The 25,377-nt window shown below is 38.8% G+C and overlaps 1 protein-coding gene across 1 annotated transcript in view; it reads left to right on the top strand.

The window, feature by feature from the left end:
• CTTNBP2NL (CTTNBP2 N-terminal like) overlaps positions 1-25,377 on the top strand; it is a 49,971-nt gene that overhangs the window by 16,155 nt on the left and 8,439 nt on the right. The window contains exon 3 of the mRNA XM_006865913.1: positions 22,190-22,420. Coding sequence (XP_006865975.1) covers positions 22,190-22,420 — 231 coding nt within the window. The remainder of the gene's footprint in view (positions 1-22,189; positions 22,421-25,377) is intronic.

Raw genomic sequence — 25,377 nt, 5'->3', positions numbered from 1 at the left:
CTTAAGTGAGGATTTAAAAAGCTATGTACAAAAAAAAAAAAAAAAAAAAAAGCTATGTACAGACTTCGATCTCTGTGATCCAGTAAGTGGAAACAAGTTGTAGAACAATTGTAGAGAATAGTAATATCTATGTAATTAGACATTTCTACATATTTACATGGAGTCCTGGTGTGGTGCTATAGGATAAGCACTGGACTGCTAACCACAGGATCAGCGGTTCAAGCCTACCAGCTGCTCCTTGGAAATCCCTTTACAGGGTCACTATGAATTGGAACTAACTTGATGGCACTTAACACAACAACAGCATATATCCATATATATGTATACATGTAGAAAATGTCTGGAAGAAAGCACCCTTCACTCTAAGAACTTTAGGTTAAGAAAGAAAGATTGATTGTGGTCAGGAAGGCTTATATTTTTCTTTAATGGAAAAGTACTAGTGACGAGATTAAAATCATATTTGTACTAAGTATAAGCAATGGGATGGGAAGGAGCTGGAAAGTTTTACTTTTTGCTGTCTTGTCATCTATTAGGAGTTTATAGTGATCATATACAACTGTATTGATTCTAAATTGCAATCGAGAAGATGGAGACGAGCATAGCAGGCAGGCCTAGCTGGTTGCCTCCATAGCTCTGATTTTCTCCCAAAAGAGCAGAGTCAGTTTCTCACTAATTGTCAAATTCTACTTTTGTACAAAATACCTAAATATTATTCTTTCAAAGCAGATTCTTTGACATGTCGTGGATTAAATGAAATAAAGCTGAAACATATATATAAACAGCTAAATGATTAAAATTTTAAGTTTTTTATTAACGTAGCAGATACTCCAATCCTTTTGAAGTATTTTCCCTATCTTTTGTTTCATACATGTAGTATTCTATTTCATAATACTTCCTTGTTTAATAACAACAAAAAAGATATTTTCTGCCTCAGAAAACCAACTTTACCCAGTGAATTCTAGGTTACCTTTTAAATTGACATAATATTAAGGTTCAACAAAAGAGGAAATTTATTGATAGAAATAAGTACTATATGTGATTGTCTTATTAAATTCAGAAGGCTCTGTTCTTATTGGTTGGAAACTTCTAGAGATTTAATGTATACATATATATATATATGTGTGTATATATTTATATATGTTGTTGTTAAGTGCCGTTGAGTAGGTTCCGACCCATAGCGACCCTGTACAGGGTTTCCAAGGCTGTAAATCTTTACAGGAGCAGAAAGTCTCATCTTTCTCCTGTGGAACAGCTGGTAGTTTTGAACTGCTGATCTTAAGGTTCACAGCCTGATTCGTAACCACTACACTACCAGAGTGCTCTCGATCTATCTATCTATCTATCTATCTATCTATCTATCTATCTATCTATCTACATATCTATAAATATATAGATCTATCTATATATCTAAAAATATATATCTATCTATCTACATATCTATAAATATATAGATCTATCTATATATCTAAAAATATCTATCTATCTATCTACATATCTATAAATATATAGATAGATATGTAGATGATAGACAGATAGATAGATAGATAGATAGATAGATAGATAGATAGATAGATAGATAGAGAGCACTCTGGTAGTGTAGTGGTTACGAATCAGGCTGTGAACCTTAAGATCAGCAGTTCAAAACTACCAGCTGTTCCACAGGAGAAAGATGAGACTTTCTGCTCCTGTAAAGATTTACAGCCTTGGAAACCCTGTACAGGGATGCTATGGGTCGGAACCTACTCAACGGCACTTAACAACAACATATATAAATATATACACATATATATGTATGGATACACAACCCTCTCATACTTCAGACATGTTATATATATGATATACATATATATGTATATATTATATATACATAAATACATGTCTGTATATATATATATATATATATATAGATAGATACACACACATACACACAACCCTCTCATACTCAGACTTATTATCAGGAGGGACCAGTCCCTGGAGAAGGACATCATGTTTGGTAAAGTGAAGGATCAGTGAAAAAGAAGACCCCTCCCACAATGAAATGGATTGATACAGTGGCGGCAGCAATGGGCTCAAGTGTAGAAGCGACTATGAGGTTTGCCCACGACCAGGCAGTGTTTTGTTCTGTTGTGCATAGGGTCACTATGAGTCGATACCAACTTGATGGCACCTAACAACAACAACAACAACAATAACCCTGTTCCAAGATTAATATCACTACCTGCATCCTCGATCCCATCCTTACTTATTTCTTCATGGCCTTATGCAATCAATTATCACTTGTCTCCTTTTCTCCAAATTCTTCCCTTATACTTGCTCTTTTACTTGACCCAAAGCCTATCTGGCTATGTCTTGCCATTCTATATTTTTTAATTAAAAAACAAAACAAAAAAACCACTTCTCAATCCTACATGACTTCTGAGCTGGCCTTCTTCTCTTCTTCGTACTTAAATCTTTAAATGTCATTTGTACTCCTGCTTCTAGTTTCTCACCTGCCATCCTCATTTTGCTCTACTGAAATTTCACCTTTGGAGGTTACAAGTAACCTCTAGTTGTTGTTGTTAAGTGCATTGTGTCAGTTCCAACCCATAGTGACCCTGTATAAGGTTTCCAAGGAATGGTTGGTGAGCTTGAAGCACCAACCTTGTAGCTCAAATGGCTTTGCAGCTTGATGCGTTAACCCACAGCACCGGGTTAAGGTGCTGATTTCAGTTTTTTCTTCTTTTGGGATCTATGTGTTCATTGGTGTAAATTGCCCTCTGAGCACTGCTTTTGCTGTGCCCCAAAGGTTTTGGTATATAATAGTTTCATTCTAGTGTGATTTCATTTTTCATTTGTTTTGTTACCCAGTAACTTTTAAGCAGGTGTTACTTGGTTTCCATGTATTTGATTTTTTTTCTTTGATCTTTATATTGTTGATTTCTAATTTTATAGAGTTGTAAGCTGAGAATATGGTTTGTAGTATTTTGATGTTTTTAAAGTTAGTCTATTCTAGAGAATGTTTCGTGTGCATTGGAGAGGAATGTATATTATGCTGTTGTTGGGTTGAGTGCTCTGTGTATCTCTGTGAGGCTAAGTTGGTTGATTGTGGTGTTTAGTTTTTCTGTGTTTTTCCTGAGTTTCTTTCAGTTATTTTGTCCCGCATCGAAAGTAGTGTATTAAAATCTCCTACTATTATTGTGGAGTTGTTTATTTTTGTCTTCATTTCTATTAGAGTTTAATGTATGCATTTTGAGGCTCTTTCATTGGAAGCATAGATATTTATTATAGTGATGTCCTCTTGTTCAATTGAGCCTTTAATCATGATAAATGTCCTTGTCTCTTATTCTGGTTTTGGCCTCAAAGTTTATTTTGTCAGAGATTAACATCGCTGCTCCTGTTTGTTTTTTATTGTTGTTTTCCAATTGTTTATTTTTTCATCTATTTTTGCCTTTGTGTGTAAGGTGTGTCTCTTGTAGACAGCTTACTGAAGGATCCTGTTTTCGTATCCATTCTGCTACTCTTTGTCTTTTGACTGGTACATTTAATCCATTTACATTCCATGAAATGCTCAATTGTTATTGTTGTTACGTGCCATCTAGGCAGTTCCAACTCAACAACCCTATCTAGATTCTAATGAGTAGCTGATGGGTTTGAACTGCTGAACTTGCTGTTGTTGTTGTTAAGTGCCATCGTAGGATTTCTGAGGAGCAGTTGATGAATTTGGACTGCCAACCTTGCAGTTCAAACCAACTTTGCAGTCCAGTGTATTATCCCACAGTGCCACACCAGGACTTCTAAATGACAGAGTAGAACTAGGCTATTGTTGTCAAGTGCCGTCGAGTCAATTCTGACCCATAGCGACCTTGTATAGGGTTTCCAAGGAGCAGCTGGTGAGCTTGAACCGCCGACCTTGCAGTTCAAATGGCTTTTCAGTCTGACACATTAACTCACAGCGCCACACCAGGACTTCTATTAGCAGCCCACTGTTTATTAATTGCTGTCCATGTGCTGTGTCTGTTTTTGTGGTGCTGGTTTCTTTGTTCTGCATAGTTTTCTGCACTGAGTGAGTGTATTTTGTTTGGGGGTTTTCTTTTCATTTTCTTTGTTGATGTTTTAATGCTTACCAAATCTTTCTGGTTTTCTTTTTTATTTTAATGTGAAGGTTTACCCTGTAATTTATTAATTTCATCCCCAGTTTAAAACTCATCTTTTGTATATGTATATGCTGTTGCCTTCTTCCCTGCATGGTTTCTGCTGAGAAATCAGAGCTTAGCTGTATGGTTCTCCTCGGTAGGTAACTTTTCATTTTTCCCAAGCTGCTCTCAGGATTCTTGTCTTGTTTTGGTTTTGGCAACTGTGATTATGATTTGTCTCGGTGATTTCTTTGGGGATCTATACTGTTTGATGTTCTTTTGGCTTCTTGAACATCTGTCTTCTCATTATTCATAACATTAGAGAAGTTTCTTCCTACAACTCTTCAACAATTTTCTCTGTGGATTTTGTTGTCTTTTCCTGTTTTGGAATCCTGATCACCTGTAAGTTATTCTTCTTCATGGTATCCCATATAGACTTTCTTTGGATTTTTTTCCTTCTTTTCTCTGATTGTTCTTCTAGTTACTAGTATTGAGAGATTTATCACTCAGCTCACTAATTCAGGCTTCCATTGATTCGTATCTCCTTCTTTGCCCTTTCAATGTATTTATTGTCCATTTCTGAAATCGTAATATCTTCTGACTTTCTTTTTGCAGGTTTTGTTTCAAATATTTCATTTATTCTGTTTGTTCTTACTGTGTTTTCCTAATTCTTCTAAAAGAATTTTTGTGTGTTCTCTTTGCTTTCCTTGATCTTTCTCCCAGTCCATTGTTGTTGTTGTTGTGAAGTGCCATCGAGTCGGTTCCAACCCATAGCACCTTTGTATAGGGTTTCCAAGGAGCAGCTAGTGAGCTTAAACTGCTGACCTTGCAGTTCAAATGGCCCAGTCCATTGTAAGTACCGATATATTATCACTCTTCTAAATTCTTTCTCAGGTAGTTCCATTACCTTTTCTTCCTCAGAAATATTTCTGGTTTTGTATCTTGGACATTGGTTTGAGTCGCTCTCTCTTGTTTCTTCATGACAGCTTAAATTATCTGTTGTCTCTGAAACATTGTGGTATCATTATATTTTTGTTTAATTGATGATTGTATGTTGGTGTATTCTTAGGTTCTCACCAATTGTCTCCTGGTGGGTGTAACTAGAGAATGGAAGCATGTGTCTAGTTCTCCATTCGTGCAGCTCCGTTTAGGACAGGATTGGCTGGTGTTGGCTTCTTTCTGTCTTTGATTAGGTGGTACAAGAGTTGGTATTGGCTGTTGCCCAGTGGATGGAGCTGCAGAGGGTATGATTGTGTCTGGGCTGTGTGGACACACTTTCTGTCTCCTTTCAGGTGGGGAAAGAAAACAAGTACATATACAATAAACCAAAACAAATAAGCAAACAGCAGTAAAAAAATAATAATAAAATAGTAAAGGAGAAAAGAGAAAGAAAAAAAAAAGTAACAAGAAAAAAAATTATATATTGTAGAAGAGAAAAAAGGGACAGTAAAATAGAGTTGTGGTGGTTGGTAGTTGTGTGATGTTGATTGAGTTCCAACTCATGGTGACCCTGTATAGGGTTTCTAAGGCTGTAAATTTTTACAAGAGCAGAAAGCCTCATCTCTTCCCTGCATAGCAGCTGGTAGATTCGAACTGCTTACCTTGCAATTAGCAACCCAATGTGTAATCCACTGCAGTACCAGGGCTAGTATAGACAAATCAAAGAAAGAAAGAAAAGAAAAATACTGAACAAAACCAAGGAGAGAGAAGATGGGGAAAGAGTAGTAAAGAAAGATCTAGCAGAAAAACCAGAAAGAAGATGAGGTAGGCAAAGAAAAATAGAAGAAGAAAGAACAAAGGTAGAGACAAAAATTAAAAAGAAGGAAGGGAGAGGAAGAAGAAGGAATAAACAAACAATAATAAGATTAAAAACAGTATAGGTACTGGACTCAGAGGAAAAAAAAACTCTGGGGGCTCCTGTTAATCAAGGAGATTACAAGGTGGTTGGGAGAGGGATGAGATGGCAGCCTTAAATGGAGTCACTATAGATCCAGGCATTGTCCATCTGTACCAGAGGGTTACCAGGGACCAGACAGCCAGCCATACAAAGGCTCACACCAGTTCAAGGCTGATCAGGAGGCTCTGTCTATCTAAAATCCAGGTGCCCAGGCAGCACATTTGGCACCCACCTCATTTTGGTATGACCCACAACCTTGAGGCTCAGACCCCAGACAGCAGGAGGCTACACTGAGGATGGATGGGGGTAGGAGCTGGCCACATCGCAGGCCAATGGAGGAGCAGTTGTGGGGACAAGAAGCACACCTTTTCCATTGTCAGTTACCAGGGTGAATCTGTGCCACCAGGCTGCCATCTGTCTCTCTAGCTGCTAGCATAAATTCAAAATGGCCATGCCATATCTGGCTGGGAAATAATTCACCAGTTTGTCTCCCTGTTTTGCCACCAGTCTCCTCTTTCTCACTGGTCTCCCTCTTTTGCCACCCCAACTCAGCCTCTCTTCCCAGTAAGTATTCAATCCACTTCTCCAGTTTTCCAGGATTATCCTCTGTGAGTTTCATTTGGTCTCCCTTATTTTAGAGGATCTAGGTCACTTAATCTGCCTAGTCCTTCATCTTGGTTCTTCTCCCCCATTCTCCAATCTTGTACTACCCAACTCTAATCTACCCTATTCCCATCTTTTGATTTTTTGACTGCTGCTTCCATGAGCATTGATTGTAGATCCAAACAAAATGAAGTCTTTGACAGCTTCAGTATTTTCTCAGTTTATCATGATGTTGTTTATTGTTCCAGATGTGAAGATGTTTGTTTTCTCTACAATGAGGTGCAATCTATACTGAAGGCTTTCATCTTTGATCTTCATCAGTAGGTATTTCAAGTCCTCTTTACAAGGTTGTATCCTCTGTATACTGCAGGATTTTAATGAGTCTTTCTCCAATCCTTGTGCCACATTCTTCATATAATCCATTTTAGTGGATTATATGCTCAGCGTACAAATTAAAAGGATACAAACCTGGCATACACCTTTTCTAACTTTAAGATGCTCACTTTCCCCTTGTTCTTACTCTGTGTACAGGGTCCTCTTGCTCTGTGTACCGGGTCCTCATGAGCACAAATTAAGTGTTCTAGAATTCCCATTCTTTGTAATTCTTTCCATAGTTCGTTATGATCACAGTTAAATGTCTTTGCATAGTCACAAAGCACAAATAAACAACTTCCTGGTATTCTCTACTTTCAGCCAAGATACATCTGACATCAGCAGTGATGTTGCATGTCCTCTTCTGAATCTGACTTGAATTTCGGGAAACTCCTTGGCAGTGTACTACGACAAATGTTTTTGAGTTATCTTCAGCAAAATTTTACTTGCATGTGATATTAATGATATTGTTTGATGATTTCTGTGTTCCATTGCATCACCTTTCTCTGGAATGGGTAGAAATTTGTATCTTTTCAAACCAGTTGGCCAAGTAACTCTTTTCCAGATTTCTTGATATAGACAAGTGAACATCTCCAGCATTGCATCAGTTTGTTGAAACAATTCTATTTGGAGGCCATCAATTTCTGGAGTCTTATTTCTTGCCAATTCCTTCAGTTCAGGATGAACTTCTTCCTTTGATACCATTGGTTCTTGATTATATCCTACCTCTTGAAATGGTTGAGCATCAAAAAATTTTGATACAGAGACTATGTATTCCTGCCATCTTCTTTTAAAGCTTCATGTATCGTTCAATATTTTGTCCATCGTTGTTGTTGTTGTTAAGTGCTGTCGAGCCAGTTCCAACTCATAGCAACCCTGTAGAGGGTTTCTGAGAAGCAGCTGGTGGGTTTGAACTGCCGATATTTTGGTTCACAGTCCAGTGCTGATCCTACAAAGCCACAGAAGCCCATAGACTCCTTCAATATTGCAACCTGAAGGTTGAACTTATTCTTCAGTTCTTTCAGCCTGAGAAATGCTGATTGTTTTGTTTCCTTTTGGCTTTCTAGCTCCATGTCTTTTTGCACATTTTATTATATTACTTGATTTTGTCTTCTCAAGCTGTTCTATGAAATTTTTGTGCTCAACTCTTTTACTTCCTCATTTCATTTATTCCATTCACTTTAGCTTCTCTATGCTCAAGAGAAAGTTTCAGAGTCTCTTCTGACATCCATTTTGATCTGTACCTTCTTTCTTCTCTTCTTAATGACCTTTTGCTTTCCTCCTCTATGATGTCCTTAATATTATCCCACAGCTCTTCTGGTCTGTGGTCATTAGTGTCTGATGCATCAAATCTGTTCTTGACGTGGAGAGATGGAGCAGCTGGGGACTCTAGACCCAGAGAGGGAGAGGGATGTGTGCTGACAACCGGAGGGCAAGCTTGAGGGGTATACCCTTTGGTTGGTTGATGATGCATGAAGGAGATTGTAACCATGTCAATGAAACGATATATGATAGGATGAATGTAAAGCTAATGTTCTCCCATGTAAACTATCACATAATTCACAATAAACCATTTAAAAAAGAAAATCTGTTCTTGAGATGGTCTCTAAATTCAGGTGGCATATATTGAAGGTCATTCGTTTTTTAAAATTTTTCTTTAGCTTCAGCCTGAACTTGCATATGAGCTATCAATGGTCTGTTCAACAGTCGGTCCCAGCCTTATTTTGATACTGAGCTTCTCTATCATTTCTTCCCACAAATATAGTCACTTTGATTCTTATGTATTCCATCTGGTGAGGTCTGTATATATAGTCATCTTTTATGTCGTTGAAAAAAAGTTATTTGTAATGAATAAGTCATTGGTCTTGCAAGATTCTATCATGTAATTAGCATCATTTATGCCACCAAGACCATATTTTCCAACTACTGATCCTTTCTCTGTTTCCAACTTTTGCATTCCAATCACTAGTAATTATCAGTGCATCTTGATTGCATGTTTGATCAGTTTTAAACTGAATAAGTTGGTGGAATTCTTCAGTATCATCATTACTGGCCTTAGTGGTTTGTGTGTAAATTTGAATTACAATGGTATTAACTGATCTTTCTTATAGGCATATGGATATTGTCCTACCACAAACAATATTGTGCTTTCAAGACCGATCTAGAAAAACTCCTCTTTAACATGTCTTTCCCAGCATAGGAAACCATATGATTGATTCAAAATGGCCAATCCAGTCCATTACAGCTCACATATGTGTAGGGTATCAATCTTTTTGCATTCTATTTCATTTTTTACAGCTTCCAATTTTCTTAGATTCATATTTCATATAGTCCACATTCTAATTATGTTTGCAGCTGTTTTCTTCTTATTTTGAGTTGTGCCCCATCAGCAAATGAAGGTCTCGAAAGTTTGGCTCCATCTACATCGCAAACATCAACTCTACTTTGAGAAGGCAGCTCTTTCCCAGTCGTATTTTGAGTGCTTTCAAACCTGAGGGGCACTGTATCAAACAATGTTCAGCTGTTATTCATAAGGTTTTCAATGGCTAACTATTTAGAAGTGATCTTCCTCTCCTTCTTCCTAGTCTGTCTTAGTCTGGAAGCTGCACTGAAACTTGTCCACCATGGGTGACTCTGTTAGTATTTAAAATACTAGTGGCATAGCGTCCTGCATCACAGCAACGCACAAGCCACCACAGTACTCCATAGGAAGTGTAGGGGGTGGTTGTGTGCCATCAAATTGGTTTCAACTCACAGCGACCAAGTATGGGTTTCCGAGGCTGTATATCTTTACAGAAGCAGAAAGCTTCATTTTTCCCCCATGGAGCAACTAGTAGATTTGAACTGCTTACCTTGAGATTAGCAAGCCAGTTTATAATCCAGTACGCTATCAGGTCTCCATAGTATACGTTTATTTGGCTGATCATCTTATGCATCTTTGTACCTCTCTTTCTAGCACAGTATAATGGTACAGTTTAAGTACTGAATGTGTTATGTGAATGAATAATACATAAACAGATCTCCCCAGGACTTTGTTCTTAGCCCTTGATGCATTCACTCTCTCTGTGGGTGATTTCATCAAATCCATTTGTTTCAACAGGTGGTTAAAATCCAGACTTTATCTTTCCCCATCTCTAGATTTATATATCCAAATATATACGTTTTTTTACCAAAGTATCTCATATCACAATCTCAGTATTCTTCTCAAGACCTGTTCATCTGCCTATGTTCTCTGTTCTAATTAATGGCCTCACAGCCACCCAATCATCCAAGCTAACTATGTCAACATAGCTATGTGTCTTCTCTCGTCATTGCCCCACATGTCTGATCAGGTCCCCAAACCTGTTGATTCTACCTTCAAAATGCCCCTTTGAATATGGTGTCCCTCTCTTCTTCATCATTCAGCTCATTTCTCCTCAGCTAGGCTGTTGATCTAGCCTCCTAACAGATACTCTGTTTCTAGTCTTATTCCCTTAATGTATGATTAGTATCTATTTAATCTTGTCACATTTCTCTTTAAAAACAGCTTGTGTTTCCTTGCTGCCCACAAAATTAAGGTAAAAGGCATAGCATTCAAGGCATGTTCTGACTGGCCTGAACCTAGCTAGTCACAGTTCCTGTCTGTCTACCAGCTGTAATCTAACCTCTAGACCAAAATTATGCCCTTTCATTCTTTTGTAGCCGTGCTTGAACTGTTTCCATTGTTTTTAACACCGTTTTCCTTCCCTTCCCTTTCATCCATAAGTATATACAAAAAATTTTTTTAGAATTGAATTACACTTAATGTTGTTTCTATTTTTCTGTTGTCTACACTATTGATAATATGTACATTTGTGTATTTGCGCTAATAATACCATAGATTATAGGAAATTTTTATGTTTTCTTTTTGTCTAATATTATTTTTTCCACTAAATGTAACTCTGTAAGGGGCAAGTACTTTTATCTTGTTCTTCACGGCATCTCAAGTACCTACAGTATACTATGTAGTTCAGAAATATTTATCATATAAAAGAATGAATTTGGAGCTTTTATATCGAACCAAAATGTAGTCAAGACTTAAAATACATAGCCAGCTATTAGGTTGTACTTTTGAGAAGACAGGCTTCATTCACTATAGTAATACCAATTTTATAATTTTAATAATTGTTGATGATTTCATTTAGTGATATTTTCATTTATAATTTCACCCTGATTTGTTCTTCAGGCAGGAAATCATTGTTTTGTGTTTGTTTCCATATTTGTAGTATATGGAAATGAAATAATTGAGATATGTACCTTTGTTCACTGTGTTTTTGTATTCATCTTTTAAAAAAATTAAAACCATATTTTAATTTCTAACTGACAGTTTACTACTGCCCATTCTTATCATTTTGAGTTAAGATCATCTGCATTTCCTGACTGTTTAGTAATAATAGCTATCTGGTAAAATAATAGTTTTTTTGTCTGTTTGTTTAAAATAAGACTGTATTGATTATTTTTCTTCACCTATGTAGAGATATACAAAAAATATCATTTCACAGACGTTTCTGCTAAGGACCTCTATGAGCAGCTGTCTAAATTGCCCATCTCTTGTTTAACTTTCAAAATGTTTTTACTTACCCCTCATTTCTCCAATGTGTAATTTTTTTTTTGCTTATGTCTCTCTTTATTTTTTTACTTTCATAAAATCTTCATCATCCCTCCTTTAGCATTTTGCTTTTCAAGTTGATAATATTGTGTGATAGTTACAGTTATATGTCAACTGGCTAGGCCATGATTCTTGATGGTTTGGCAGATGTTATGTAATCTCACAGCATTCTGTGACCTGACATGAATAGTCAGTCAGTTGAAAAGGCCTGCATGCAATATAGATGGATGTTCTGGCAAAGCTCACCATATCTCCACTGTGCATCCAACTCTTCGTTCCCTGACCTGTGGTTCTAGGTACATAAGCTGATGTCGGACCTGCAGATTTGCCAGTTCCCACAGCCCCGTGAGGTAGTAGCCTGCATTCTAAGCTGTAGATTTTGGGTTTGTCCATGCCTACAGCCACCTGAGTCAGGAGAAGCCTATAGCCTCTGCCTTACCCATGGATTTGGGACTTGCCTTGAAAACAGCATGAGCCATTTCCTTGAAATAAATCTCTCTCTATGGAAACCCTATGGAGCAGTTCTACTCTGTCCTATGGGATTACTAGGGGTCCAAATCAGCTTGATGGCAGTGGCTATATTTTGGTTTATTTATTTATACAGAGTCCTAGTGCAGTAGTGTAGGATGAGCACTGGATTGCTAACCACAGGGTTGGTGGTTCAAACCCATGAGCCACTCCTTGGAACCACTATACAGAGAGAGTCACTATGAGTCACACAACTAACTCCACAGCACTAACAACAGCAACAATATTTATTTATATATGTATTTTGTATATAGATGTCACTGGTTTTGCTCCTCTAGAGAATGTAGCCTGAGACACTGAGTTCTTTTACCTCTAAAAGTTTCACTTTCAAGTGTCTTGTCCTTCCTTACCTACAATGTGTTCCATCCATGGGGCAAATGAGTGCCTTCTCTACACCAGACCAAGAAACCACTAGAGGAAGAAAGTGATGAAGCCTCAGAGTCCTAGAATATAGCCTGGCTTTTTGTTTCTTACGGAATTAAAAGGGGAAAGGGGCTTTGGGGATCCTACTTTTATTCCTGTTGACGCTTAAGTTTCCTAGCAATATTACCACCCTTCAGAATAAAGAATTCATACCAGAGGACTTCAAAAAATTTGTGGAAAATGATAATTAAAAGATAATGGCAAAAAAAAAAAAAAGATAATGGGATTTTTCTACGAACATTTTAACGCCCCCTCAACAAACAAAGATAAGTCCTGTTCTTCTGCTCCATGCATATTCCAATCCCCTTGTTGTTGTTAGATGCTATTGAGTCCGTTCCAATTCACAGCAATGCTATATAGGGTTTCTGAGACTGTAAATCTTTATAGGAACAGAAAGCCTCACCTTTCTCCTGTGGAGTGACTGGCGGGCTTGAACTGCTTATCCTACAGTGCCACCAGTGCTCCTCCAGTTCCCTGTTGTTGTTATTGTTAAATGCCCTCGAGTTGGTTCCAAATCATAGCAACCCTGTGTAATTTACAAGGGTGGTTAGTGGTTTGAACTGCCATTCTTGTGTTTTGAGTTGCCAACCTTGTGATTAGCAATCCAGTCCTAATTCTACAGCACCATACCAGAACTCCACAGCCCCCTTTTCTTGTTAAGTGCCTTCAAGTCATTTTCTACTCACAGTAACTGTGTTTAGAGTTTCCAAGGCTTTTTTTTTTTTTTAAGGTCTTTTCAGGAACAGAATGCCTCATCTTTCTCCCTTGGAGTGACTGGCAGGCTCAAACTGTGGACTTTGTAGTCCAGTGCTTATCATATGGAGCCACCATGCTGCCCAGTCACCTTTAGTACAGCTTTATTGTGGAATTAAAGGCAGTCCTGGGTTGGAATTAATAGTAGCAGTGATTACGTTGAGCATGCTTCATCTCACCATATGTATTTGGTGCCTTACTAAAGTGATGACTATTGCCAGTTCACATGTAAAATGACAATAAACACGCTGCCATTCATGTTACTTGTATCTGCAATCAATGCCCATGGAAACAGCAGTGAAGAAATCAAACAATAGATTGCACTGGCAAATCTGTGGCAAAAAGGCCTCATTAAGTGTTAAAGAACAAAAATATCATTTGAAGGACCAAGGGGTACGGTTGATTGTGGATCCAGTTAAAATGTATGGTGGCATAGTGGGCTATGCATTGGGCTTCTAACCACAAGGTGAGTAGTTCAAAACCACCAGTTGCTCCACTCAAGAAAGATGAAGCTTTCTGCTCCCATAAAGATTTACAGCTTCTGAAACCGCTATGCAGTGCCACTATGAGTTAGAAGACTCAACGCATACACCCACCACCACCACCATATGCATGAAAAAGCTGGACAATAAATAAGGAAGACCCAGAGAAGAATTAATGAGATTGAATTATAGTATTGGTTAAGAATATTGAATATACCATGGGCTGCCAGAGAAACAAACCAAGTATTCCTGGAGGAGAAACAGCCAGAATTGCTCCTTGGAAGTGAGGATGGTGAGATGTTGTCTCATATTCTTTGGACATATTATCAGGAAGGACATCATGCTTGGTGAAGTGGAGCATTGCTGAAAAAGAGAAAGACCCTTAATGAGATGAATTGACACAGTGCCTGTAACAGTAGACTCAAACATAGTAACAATGATAAAGATGGTACAGGGCCAGGCAGTGTTTCCTTCTGTTGTCCATGGGGTCTCTGAGTCTGAGTTGACTCAGTGGCACCTGATAACAACAACAATCATGCACGAATAATCCCACCTTTACTTTTTCATATTGACTTAACTTTATCCACCACTTGTGTTCTCCAAATCTGATTCCCAATCTACCTATGTGACTAGATATCTGCCTCCCTCTATGTAAGGCTCATTGGCAATGCCTTTCCATCCTCTGGCTTCTGACATGGGGCCTGTTCTCTCCCTCACTGTGACATTGTAGAAATTTTGTTCTACTTTCTAGCATTATTAAGATGGGCAGTGAAACTCGGAGAGCCACAACTCAGTGGCACTTCTTTGGTTTTCTGGATCTCATACGTTTTCTGCCTTTGACAGGGTGCAGTCTTACCATTTTTCTGTTGCTCTTTCCCTGGAAAATGTTTGCCTTTTCCATCTCCGACAGGGTTTATACTTACACAGTTTCCTGTAGTCACAGGTTTTACTATACAGTTGGCGCTGTCCTTACATCTCTTTACCTGCCCTCACCATGGTTTGCTTCTAAAACCATACTGGTTCGTTTTCATTCTGCCTCATAACTCCTCCTTCCTCCCTCTGCCCCAAAAACTCCTTGCTTACTTGATGCCTTTTTTCTAACATGAACACTGTTCATTTCTCAGACAAGCAAAGGGCCTCTTCCCAGAACCTTACATTTGAATATCTTGCTTCTCACCATGTTTCCTTATATCAGTCTGTATTTTATGAACCTTACTTCAGACAAAACCCACCCCACAATTAGCTTCAAATTCCCCTCTACAGACTCCCTCAAATAGAAGAAGAAGATATTCTGTTGCATCTTTTTTAGTGAACTCTCATTTTCAACATTTTAACTCTGAAGTTCATTTCTGCACTGTCAGTTACATAATTATGAAAGAGCCTGAACACATCTCTACTAAAGAAGTTATTCAAGTTCACAAAGTTACACACAATTATAGTTTGTAGACTTGGGTCTCATTGTATAATACTTCAGAGACAGTTTCTGGGTTTTGTGTGGTCCCCACCCCCAATCTGCAAACAATCAACCTGTTTCCTGTGATTCATTAAATTTCTGATAGTCTCATTTGTCTGTCAGAGCCCACCCACTTCCAGGGTTCGCCTTTTCCTTCCTATTCCTTATGGGTATAAGGTCTGGGTCTTAGAAAGTTCTGATCAAATAAATTGCACTTGGTATTCCTCTAAACATTAATGATATTGTTTAGAAGATGCTTAAACAAGGAGAAGCTGCTAGTCCTCTCTTTGTTTAAATGTTTTCTAAACAATATCGTTAATGTTTGTTGTTAGTCCTTAAACTTGTCTGGCAAATTTTAAACTTGAGAAGCTTAGTCAAATCTGTATCTTGTATCATCTGTGTCACCCAGCATATATGAGGAGGCTTCAAAATGTACGTGAAAAAATTCCATTATCTTTCAATTCCATTTTTCCATGAACATTTTGAAGCCCCCTTGTATACTACCCAGCGAACACTAAATGTTAATAAAAGCATTAAAAAGTTATGCCTCCATGAATCAGGAAAAAGCTGGAGAATAAACCTTTGTAAAGTATCTTGGACTTAAAGAAAATGCTAAGAGAAAGAAGCAAGATAGTAGTAAGTGCTTCTTGCTTTCAAGTCATTTACAATCTAGGTAGTAAGAAAAAAAGACATAAAAAATCGTAGTTATAAAAAAACTTCCGTGGAGTCAATCTTGACTCATAGGGGACCCTATGTGGTGCTGTGGGTTAATTCGCTGCATGGCAAAGTCAGTTTGAACTGCAGGGTTGGCAGTTCAAACTCACCAGCCACTCCTCAGAAACCCTATACAGGGTCTCTATGCGCTGCAACCGACTCAACAACACTTAACAACAACAACAAAAGAGTAGAACTGTTCCCTAGGGTTTCGAAAATTCAATCTTACCAGGAGCAGACAGCCTCATAGTTCTCCTGAGGAGCAGTTGGTGTGTTTGAATTGAGAAATGAGTGGCACAGATAGTGTTCCAGGTGACCTAGGTTCCCAGTACATTTAGAATTTATTGCTTCGGAGTCATCTGAAGATCTGGGGATTTTGTTTTGCTTTTTGTGCAGATTTTCTGCCACCGTCTCATTTTACAGAATCTAAAATTTATAGGGTGAGAGCTAGAAGTCAGTGGATCTAAAATCAAGGAAAATCTGGACTTTGAGAAAAAAAATTATATTTATAGCATTTACTATGTATCAGGCACTATATTGTTGTTAAGTACTGTGGAGTTGGTTCCAACTCATAGTGACCCTGCACAGGGTTTTGAGACTGCAAATCTTTATGAGAGCAGAAAGCCTCATCTTTCTCCCGCGGAACAGCATAGTAGTTTCGTAGTAGTTTTGAACTGCTGACCTTGAGGTTAGCAGCCGGATTCATAACCACTACGCTATCAGAGCTCCTTACCAGGTACTTTAGGAGGCATTTTAGAGCCCTCATCTAATTTTTACAATAAACCTACAAGGTTGATATTATTTTGCAGATGGCAAATCTGAGTGAGGTACAGATCAGTTAAGAGAGTAGATGAAAATTGCACAGATTTTAAGAAAGTACTGGAGCAAAGATGCAATCCCAGATCTTTTAGACTCTAGAGCCACAAAGTATTGTTGTTGTTGTTAAGTGCCATCCAGTCGATTCCGACCCATAGCGACCCTGCACAGGGTTTCCAAGGCTGTAAATCTTTTACGGGAGCAGAAAGCGTCATCTTTCTCCCGCGGAGCGGCTGGTAGTTTCGAACTGCTGGCCTTAAGGTTCACAGCCCGATTCGTAACCACTACGCTAACAGTATTACAGAAAATAAAAGGATAGAAAAGACTACATTTGAGAATATAACTTATATGTTTGTAATTACATGGAAGGGAGTACGGAGATTTCTATAATAGACATTTTTTTTTAATCATGAAATTTTTATCTTGTTAAATTTTTGGATCAATTTGAAAAATTAAAGTGACGTTCAAAGGAGGCTAAAACCTCCTTTGTATCAATATTGTCAAAATTTAACATCTAGTTCTCTTTCAGCAAATGAAAAGGAACTTCCAAACAGAAGATATTCTTATAAGGTTATCATAGTTGCCCGGAATGGTTGCCTTTGTTTCAGTTGCTCATTCAGCTATTTATAGTTTAGCAGAGACTCCAAGAGTGTGAATTATTTGAAGACTAACAGATTCAGTTTATATGTGAAAAGGACTCCTTTTAACATGTTTTTGGTAGCGTTACTAAATACCATACTAGAATCATGATCTTTTTTCTTCCAGGTTCCCTGACTTAGAGAGATTCAGACTTTTTAAAGTCTACAATGTCTATAAGGAGCTCTGGTAGCGTAGTGGTTAGGAATTGGTCTGCTAATCTCACAGTCAGCAGTTCAAAACTAGCAGCTGTTCCATGGGAGAAAGATGAGACTGTCTGCTCCCGTAAAGATTTAAAGCCTCGGAAACCCTAAGCAAGGTCGCTATGAGTTGGAACCAACTCCATGGCACATAACAACAGCAATGTTTATATTGCTGAATACAGCAGAGTATGGAATGGAAACATCGTAATTGCCAACCAAGAAAAAGTTCAGAAGTCAATCATCAGCTGGAAAATTGATACTTACAGGGACTCTCAAGGGCCAGTATTGAAATACTATCAGGAAAAAGGTTCAATAAAACAATGCTTCTTATAGTGAGATGCTCACTGAAGAGCTGAAGCCTAAACTTCAGATTAAATGCAGAGGGATGCTATCCAAGGGTGTTGTGATCTTGCATGACATGCACATCCACACACCTCTGCCCACACTGTTGACACACTGCAAAAACTTTATTTGAGGTTTTAAAGCATCCTCCTTATAGTTCTGATCTTGCTCTATTGGACTCTCACCTATTTGGTCCTCTGAAAGCAGCCCTTTGAAGACAAAGATTCACCTGATGAAGTGGAGATAGTGGTGCATTCATGGCTCACAATTGGCCTACAATATTTTTTTAATAAGGAAATACAAAAGCTGTTGGCAGATGGATAAAGTGTATTGAAAAACAAGGAGATTGTGTTGAAACATGATGTATTTTTTTAAAAAGTTGATTCAAGTAAATTCTACAGCCAGAGTGCAGATAATTTTTGACTCATTCTCGTGTGTGTGTGTGTGTGTGTGTGTGTGTGTGTGTGTGTGTATCTCCATCACTCGTTTGTCAGTTTGTCGTGCTGTGATTCTGGAAGCTGTGTCACTGGTACTTTAAATACCAACAGAGTACACCAGTGGTGGATAGATTTCAGCTGAACATTTAGACTAAGACAGACTAGGAAGAAGACTTTTGACTATAGTTGTTATTGTTTATCCTGTTAAGTCGTATAGTTCATACAGTAAATTTATGAACTCATCCATATTGTTCACCTGACTGAGTCATTAAGTTGGTTGAAAACTACCATATACCATTTCTCATTTTACAATCCAGTGTTTGGAATAATAAATACAAACACTGGCTTCGCTTACCGTATTTGGTTCCATATTAGAATGTACTTTTAATTGTTGTGTGAGAAAGAGCCATTTTTAGATTCTTCCACAGATCCTTTTCATTATATGTAAAGCCACCAATTTTGTATAACTTGTAATTACTATGCAAGTGATTATGGAATTACTATGAAGTACTTCAAGAGAAAAGAGACAGTTTAACAACTGTTCTCAGTCCAAGAGCGTCACCAAAGAAGCTCCTCATCTATTACTCTTAACTCTGTGGTGTGTATTAATTATACAAGATAATCATAGTGTGGGTTTTAAGAAGTTGTATTTTTTGAGGATTAGTAACTATATACTCAAATCTGAGAGACTGTATCTCAGGACATCTGATCAAAAGAAGGTCATGAATTATACTGCCTGTTCCCCCCTTCATTCTCCTTTCTCCATGGTGTCCTGAAAAGAAAACAGTCATACAAATATCCAGTTTTTTTGTGTGTGTGGTTTTTTTTTCCTTTTTGCCCTACTAAGCCAATAAGCACTGGACTGCTAACCATAAGGTCAGCAGTTTAAACCCACCAGTTGCTTTTCAAACCCCTATACAGGGTCACTAAGAGTTGGAACCAATTTGACAGTACCCAAGAACAGCAGTTTCAACGTTCTGCTGTGCATAAGGTCGCTATGGGTCGGTACCGACTCGATGGCACTTGACAACAAGAACAGGAACAGCAAGCCAATCTCGTTATCAAATAATCCTGCTTTACCATCAATAACCCTATAGAAATGGTTATGGGTAAGAATGTGACCATTGGAAAAGTAGAATTTCAACTGCTTAAAAAAACATTTTCTCTCGCTTCCTTTGCCAAAACACTTTTCTAAGCATGAAGTTGCTTTCCATTGTTAATAACTGCAAATAGATACTCTCATTGAATCCTGTGTTATCCAGCCTCATGTCAGTGTTTAAAGAAAAACATTGATGAGTCCATGTTGTTTTGAGACCACTCCTTTTTAAAGATATACCTAAAATCTTGCTATTTTGCTTTACAATGTTAAAATATATATTAGCTGATTCAGGACTTGGTCTTTTCGTTCTCCATCCTAAGAGGTTATTTTGAAATTTTACTGAGAATTTCCTTTTTAATTTGGAGCTGGGGTGCGGGGAAAGATTCTGTCTTGGACTCTCTTTATCCTTTTCCCCTTTAATACTTGTGCACATACACACCCAGCAACTTCTTTCACTTTTTGTATTTAGTTCTACTATGCATGGGGTCGCTGTGAGTCGGTTCTGACTCGATGGCACCTGACAACAGTCTGCAAATACTATCCAAACACTCCAATAATGTCATCACTTAAGATGGTTGCAGAAGGGTCAGAAGGAAAAACTTGGAACTTCTAATTCAGCTTTGAACATTTTCCAACTCTTACCAACACAGTTTTGTAACATAAGGTTAAGTGATTCCTGGAGCTTGAACTTGGACTGTGTAATGAAGGGAGAAGGATTCAGTTTATAAGCATTGAAACATGCATCTTGTTTGGGGACTTGGGGTTATAGGGGAAACTAAGAAGCAGCAGTAGCAAGGAACCTTAAAAAGGAAACCTAAAAATCTCAAGAGATTTTTGTTTTGTTGTTTAATAAAAGTTTTGTGGTTGTTGTTAAGTGCCATTGAGTCGGTTCCCACTCACAGTGACCCTGCATAGGGTTTCCAAGGAGTGAATGGTGGTGGGTTTGAACCACCAACCTTGCGGTTAGCAGTTCAGTTTTATCCTAGAGTGCCACACCAGGACTCTACTGAAAATTTTGCCATTGAATTATGAATTTCCCCCTTTTTTTTTTCAAGGGTTCCTGTTTGTGAGTGGTAGTGGTAAGAAAACAGCTCCTGGTGAAATAATTCTACAGATGGACAAAGGACAATAGTTTTCATAACTACATTTAATGTGAGAGATTTGATTATACAGGAGTTATTTGTGCTTTTTTAGAAAGTTTATTCAACTCTGTATTAATACTTTGTATTTTTATTATAAAATGTCTGAGGAAACATTTTAATGTGTATGTAGTGAAGTCATTGTTAATGTCAGTCTGTTCATCTGCATGCTCCTATGAAGTCCTTTCTAGCAAAGACAGGAGAAGAGGCAAACTTGAGAACATCTTCCTACTCTCCTGCTGATTCTTAAACCCTAGACTTGGCACCCAGGCCCAGAGCTGTAGACCAAACTCCAAGTACCAGCCTGCATCCCTGCATCCCTGCATCCCTGCTTACCACTCTCATTCCCAAAGCTAAGCCCTGAAAGAGACAGGAAGTAGTGTGGAGGGTAGCACCTGAATGGAGGAGAACAGAGTGGGGTTGGAATTTGGCAGCAGGCAGAAGGGATTTTTCCTGCTGTTCAGGTTGTGAGTGCCTCAGTCCTCTTGACCCATCAACAGAATGAAGTGTCCTCTATGTATGTACAAGTTGCAAATAGTCCTAAATTATAATGTGATCACATTCATTTTTAGCATCTTTTACTTATCTAATCCACCTTGTTAGACTTCTAAATAGGTAAATTCTTAACATTGTCATGCTTAACATATTTTGGAAATGTGAGTACCATAATGCAAGAAAAAAAGATAAGCTATATCTGTTTATAATATAAACAGTCTGGTGTGGTACTGTAGGATTAGCACTAAACTGTGAATGACAAGATCAGCAGTTCAAACCCACTAGTTGCTCTTTGGGAACCCTACACAGGGTTGCTGTAAGTCTGAACCGATTCAATAGCACTTACAACAAGAAGTAGGTATAAGCAGAAGACATTAAGCATGTTAAGGACACAGACTCTTGAGGATTTAAACTGAGTTGAAATCCCAATTCTGCCATTTTGCTAGATGAGTGACCAAGAACACCTTGCTGAAGCTCTCTAAAATAGTTTCCTCAACTGCAAAATATAGGTATGTCAGTACAAACATAAATGCTTAGAACAATGTATAAATACATGTTAGCTGTGTGTGTTTGATCTTATTATACCATGCCACCTTTCTACTGGTATGTCTATATTTAGATATCATTGTTAAGTGCTATCAAGTCAGTTCCAACACATAGTGACCCGGTGTAGGATTTCTGAGGAGTAGCTGGTAGGCTTGAACCTCCAACCTTGCGGTTAGCAGTTCAGTGCTTATCCTATAGCACCACATCAGTTATATTTGTAGTCAACAAATCATGTTTTGATTTGTTCAGTCCTGGTATGGCGCTGTGGGTTAATGTGCCAGAATGCAAAGCCGATTGAACTGCAAGGTCAGCGGTTCAAGATCACCAACTGCTCCTCAGAAACCCTGTACAGGCTCACTGTGGGTTGGAATCGACTCGACAGCACTTAACAGCAACAAATATATATATATATAGTACCAAGACTATCTTTAGTGTATAACAACTAGACAGTGGATTCCCCTCCTCAACAGTTTTTGAAAAGCAAAAATGTTTATTTTTTTTATCTTCCCCAGGCCCAGCACCGAGATACTTTCATTGAAGAACGCTATGGAAAATATAACATCAGTGATCCTTTAATGGCTCTCCAGAGAGACTTTGAAACTCTCAAGGAGAAAAACGATGGTGAGAAGCAGCCTGTCTGCACAAACCCACTGTCCATTCTTAAGGTAGTGATGAAGCAGTGCAAGAACATGCAGGAGCGCATGCTGTCCCAGCTGGCTGCTGCCGAGAGCAGGCACCGGAAGGTAGGTCTGCCCCAGGGAACTGGGACTGCAGTAAGAAACTCATGAGAGGGCCCACAAAGAAGGCCTGAGACCTTGTCTGCTGCCAGTGTTCAAAGTAGTGCAATTTGGGCTTTCACACATGTCAGATAGCCCATTAGTTTACCAGGGGTCCGGAGATGGAAAAGAAAACACAGGTAATTGCAAACACTAAATTTAGAGAGTATGCCAGACACATTATTTAAGATGGCATTCCTTCTTGGTATGTCACTCCAAAGCCTTGGCATGTTTTTCTAGCTCTTGATCATCGAGACTTTGGCAACTAACTGGGGTTTGACCAGGCTTGAACAGAGCGTTCTCTACTCACTTACTTAAGTGATAAATAGAAAGATTAACAGGTATTAGGAGAATGCCATATGAGTCAGAGTCAACTCCATGTCAGTGGATTTTGAGGTTTATACACAGGAGACAGAGAATTCATCTGACTTATAAACATTCGTATAAAGCAATAGATTATTTTCATTGTTGTTGAGTTTTGAGTTTCATTGCATTTTACTGCTCATAAAGTCACAAACAGTCCCTAAGGTTGTTTACCTTAAAGCTATTCTAACCTATTAGGAGAGTGTGTACTTATACATGTGTGAGTGTGTGTGTGTGTGTGTGTGTGTGTGTGTGTGTGTGTGTGTTTGGGTCCATATCTTACAGCTTCCAAGTTAGGAAGGCAAACCTGTTCTTTCCTCTACCTCACCTCCCTGGAATGTATTCCCCAACTTGGCATGTACTGTTCAAATTTGGCCTGTAAAAGATGCTTGGCTAGACTCTGCGAATTTTAAAACTTATCAGTTTAGATTTATACAAACAAGGGGAGATATCAGTGCAGGTAGTCATTTTAATCTGTAAAATTGGAGTTGTTGTTGTTGTTAAGTACCGTGGAGTAGGTTCCGACTCATAATGACCCTAAAAAGGGTTTCCAAGACTGTAAGTCTTTATGGGAGCAGATCACCTCATCTTTCTCCCAATTTGGTGGACCTACCTTACTTTTTTGCATATCTGCATTATAGCATCTGCTTAAAATATATCTTATAAATTTCTTAGGCTCTGGGTCTTACCCATCATCTTGTCTTTTCCTTCGCTGAGTCCAAATGAAAAACTGTGGTTCTTATCCATGGATGGGCTGCAGGTTTTCCATGAACCTCCAGAATGTCAAAAATGTATGCTTTTTTTTTTTTATGTTTAAATGTGAATTATGTGATAGTTTACATGGGAGAACATTAGCTTTACATTCATCCTATTGTATATCTCCTATTGTATATCATTTCATTGCCATGGTTACAGTTCCCTCCATGCATCATCAAACAATCAAAGTGTATACCCTGCAAGCCTGCCCCTCAGTTGTTCATCTCTGGCATCACTGTTTCTCTGGGTAGGGTCCCACATTCCACTCTTCTCCCTTGATGGTCCCAGGGACCTCCGCTCCTTGACTGCAAAGTAAACCACTCCTCTCCTTTTGCTACAAAACATCTGCCTTTACATTTCCAACCCTCACAGTCAGTCCTGATAAAAGTTATTCACCATTATACCACAAGAGTCCTATCCCCATCTCCATTCATCAGCCCCACCCAGACAGATTGGATACTACTCAGTGGAGATTCTGCCTTCCTCTGTGCCTCTGGATCTAGGCTCCCTCTTGAAAGCTTGTAAGCCAGTCACTTCTTGGGTAGCCAATGTCCAAGTTGCCCATCCCTGTCTACCCTGTGTACCAAGAGGGTGGGAATGATCCTTGCTGTAAAGATTTTTCCCTCTTTTGAGTTACTGCATCCATAAGTGTAGATCAAGTTCATTAAATTGTATCAGATTACTCTTTTTTTCCTCTTCTTTCTTCTTCTCGTTGAGTTCTGATCATCCAGCCATTGAAGCTAGGTCAAGTGAGTATTATCTGCAAGTGTGGGTGTTCTTATGCATATGCCCTCTCTTCTTATCAGCTGGACGCCTCACTCTCCACTTTAGTCCTCTGTGGCTATGTCACTGACTCTGGGTCCAGGAGTCCCCAAGTCTTGCCATACTGCTGGTTAACCAGGTCTCCACCTGGGTTCACAGGAGTCTGTTGAATGTGGTAGGACTTAGCTCACAGCTTTGTTGCTGTTTTTCCCTCACATCCCCTTATCGGTGACCAATGTGGTCACCAAAAATGTATGCATTTTTTTTTTAATGCAGAAGGCATTTTTTTTTTTCAATGTTTTATTGTGAATTATATATATAACATGCCAAGTTGGGGAATGCATGAGAGAACTCTAGTTTTACATTCATTCCATCGCATATCATTACACTGCCATGGTTCCAATCCCCTCCATGCATCATCTCCCGACCAAAGGGCATATCCTGGAAGCCATCCCCACCCCCACCCCCTAGTCTTCAGCCCACAGTTCCTCTCCTCTCTGGATCCGAAGTCCCCAGCCGCTCCATCCCTCCATGTCATCGTCCCTGTCTCCATCTCAGGCATCCCTGTTTCTCTGGGTAGGGTCCCGGCTCTCGGCTCTTCTCTGTTGGTGGTCCCAGAGACCTCCGCTCCTAGACTGGAGAAACAGTCGCTCCCTTCCTTGCCACAAAATGTCCACCTTTGCATTTCCAACACTCACAATCCACCCTGATAACCATTATTCACTACAGTATCGCATGTAACCCCATCTGTATTTCATTTCATCAGCTCCACCTAGACAAATTGGGTAGTACTCACTGGTGATTCTGCCTTCCTCCATGCCCCCTAGCTCTAGGTTCCCTCTTGAAAGCTTGTAAGCCAGTTACTTCTTGCCTTTGTAGTCCCTCCTTCCCCATTTGGATATCCAGTGTGCAAGTTGCCCATCTCTGTCCACTCTGTGTGTGGAGGGGGTGGGAATGTATCCTGCTGTAAGGATTTGTCACCTCTTTTGAGTCACTGCATTCGTATGCATAGGTCAGGTTCATCAGATTGAATCAGCTCAATC

This window comes from Chrysochloris asiatica, unplaced genomic scaffold (assembly GCF_000296735.1).
Source record: "Chrysochloris asiatica unplaced genomic scaffold, ChrAsi1.0 scaffold00085, whole genome shotgun sequence".
Classification (NCBI taxonomy): domain Eukaryota; kingdom Metazoa; phylum Chordata; class Mammalia; order Afrosoricida; family Chrysochloridae; genus Chrysochloris; species Chrysochloris asiatica.
This window is presented reverse-complemented; position numbering and strand designations above follow the sequence as displayed.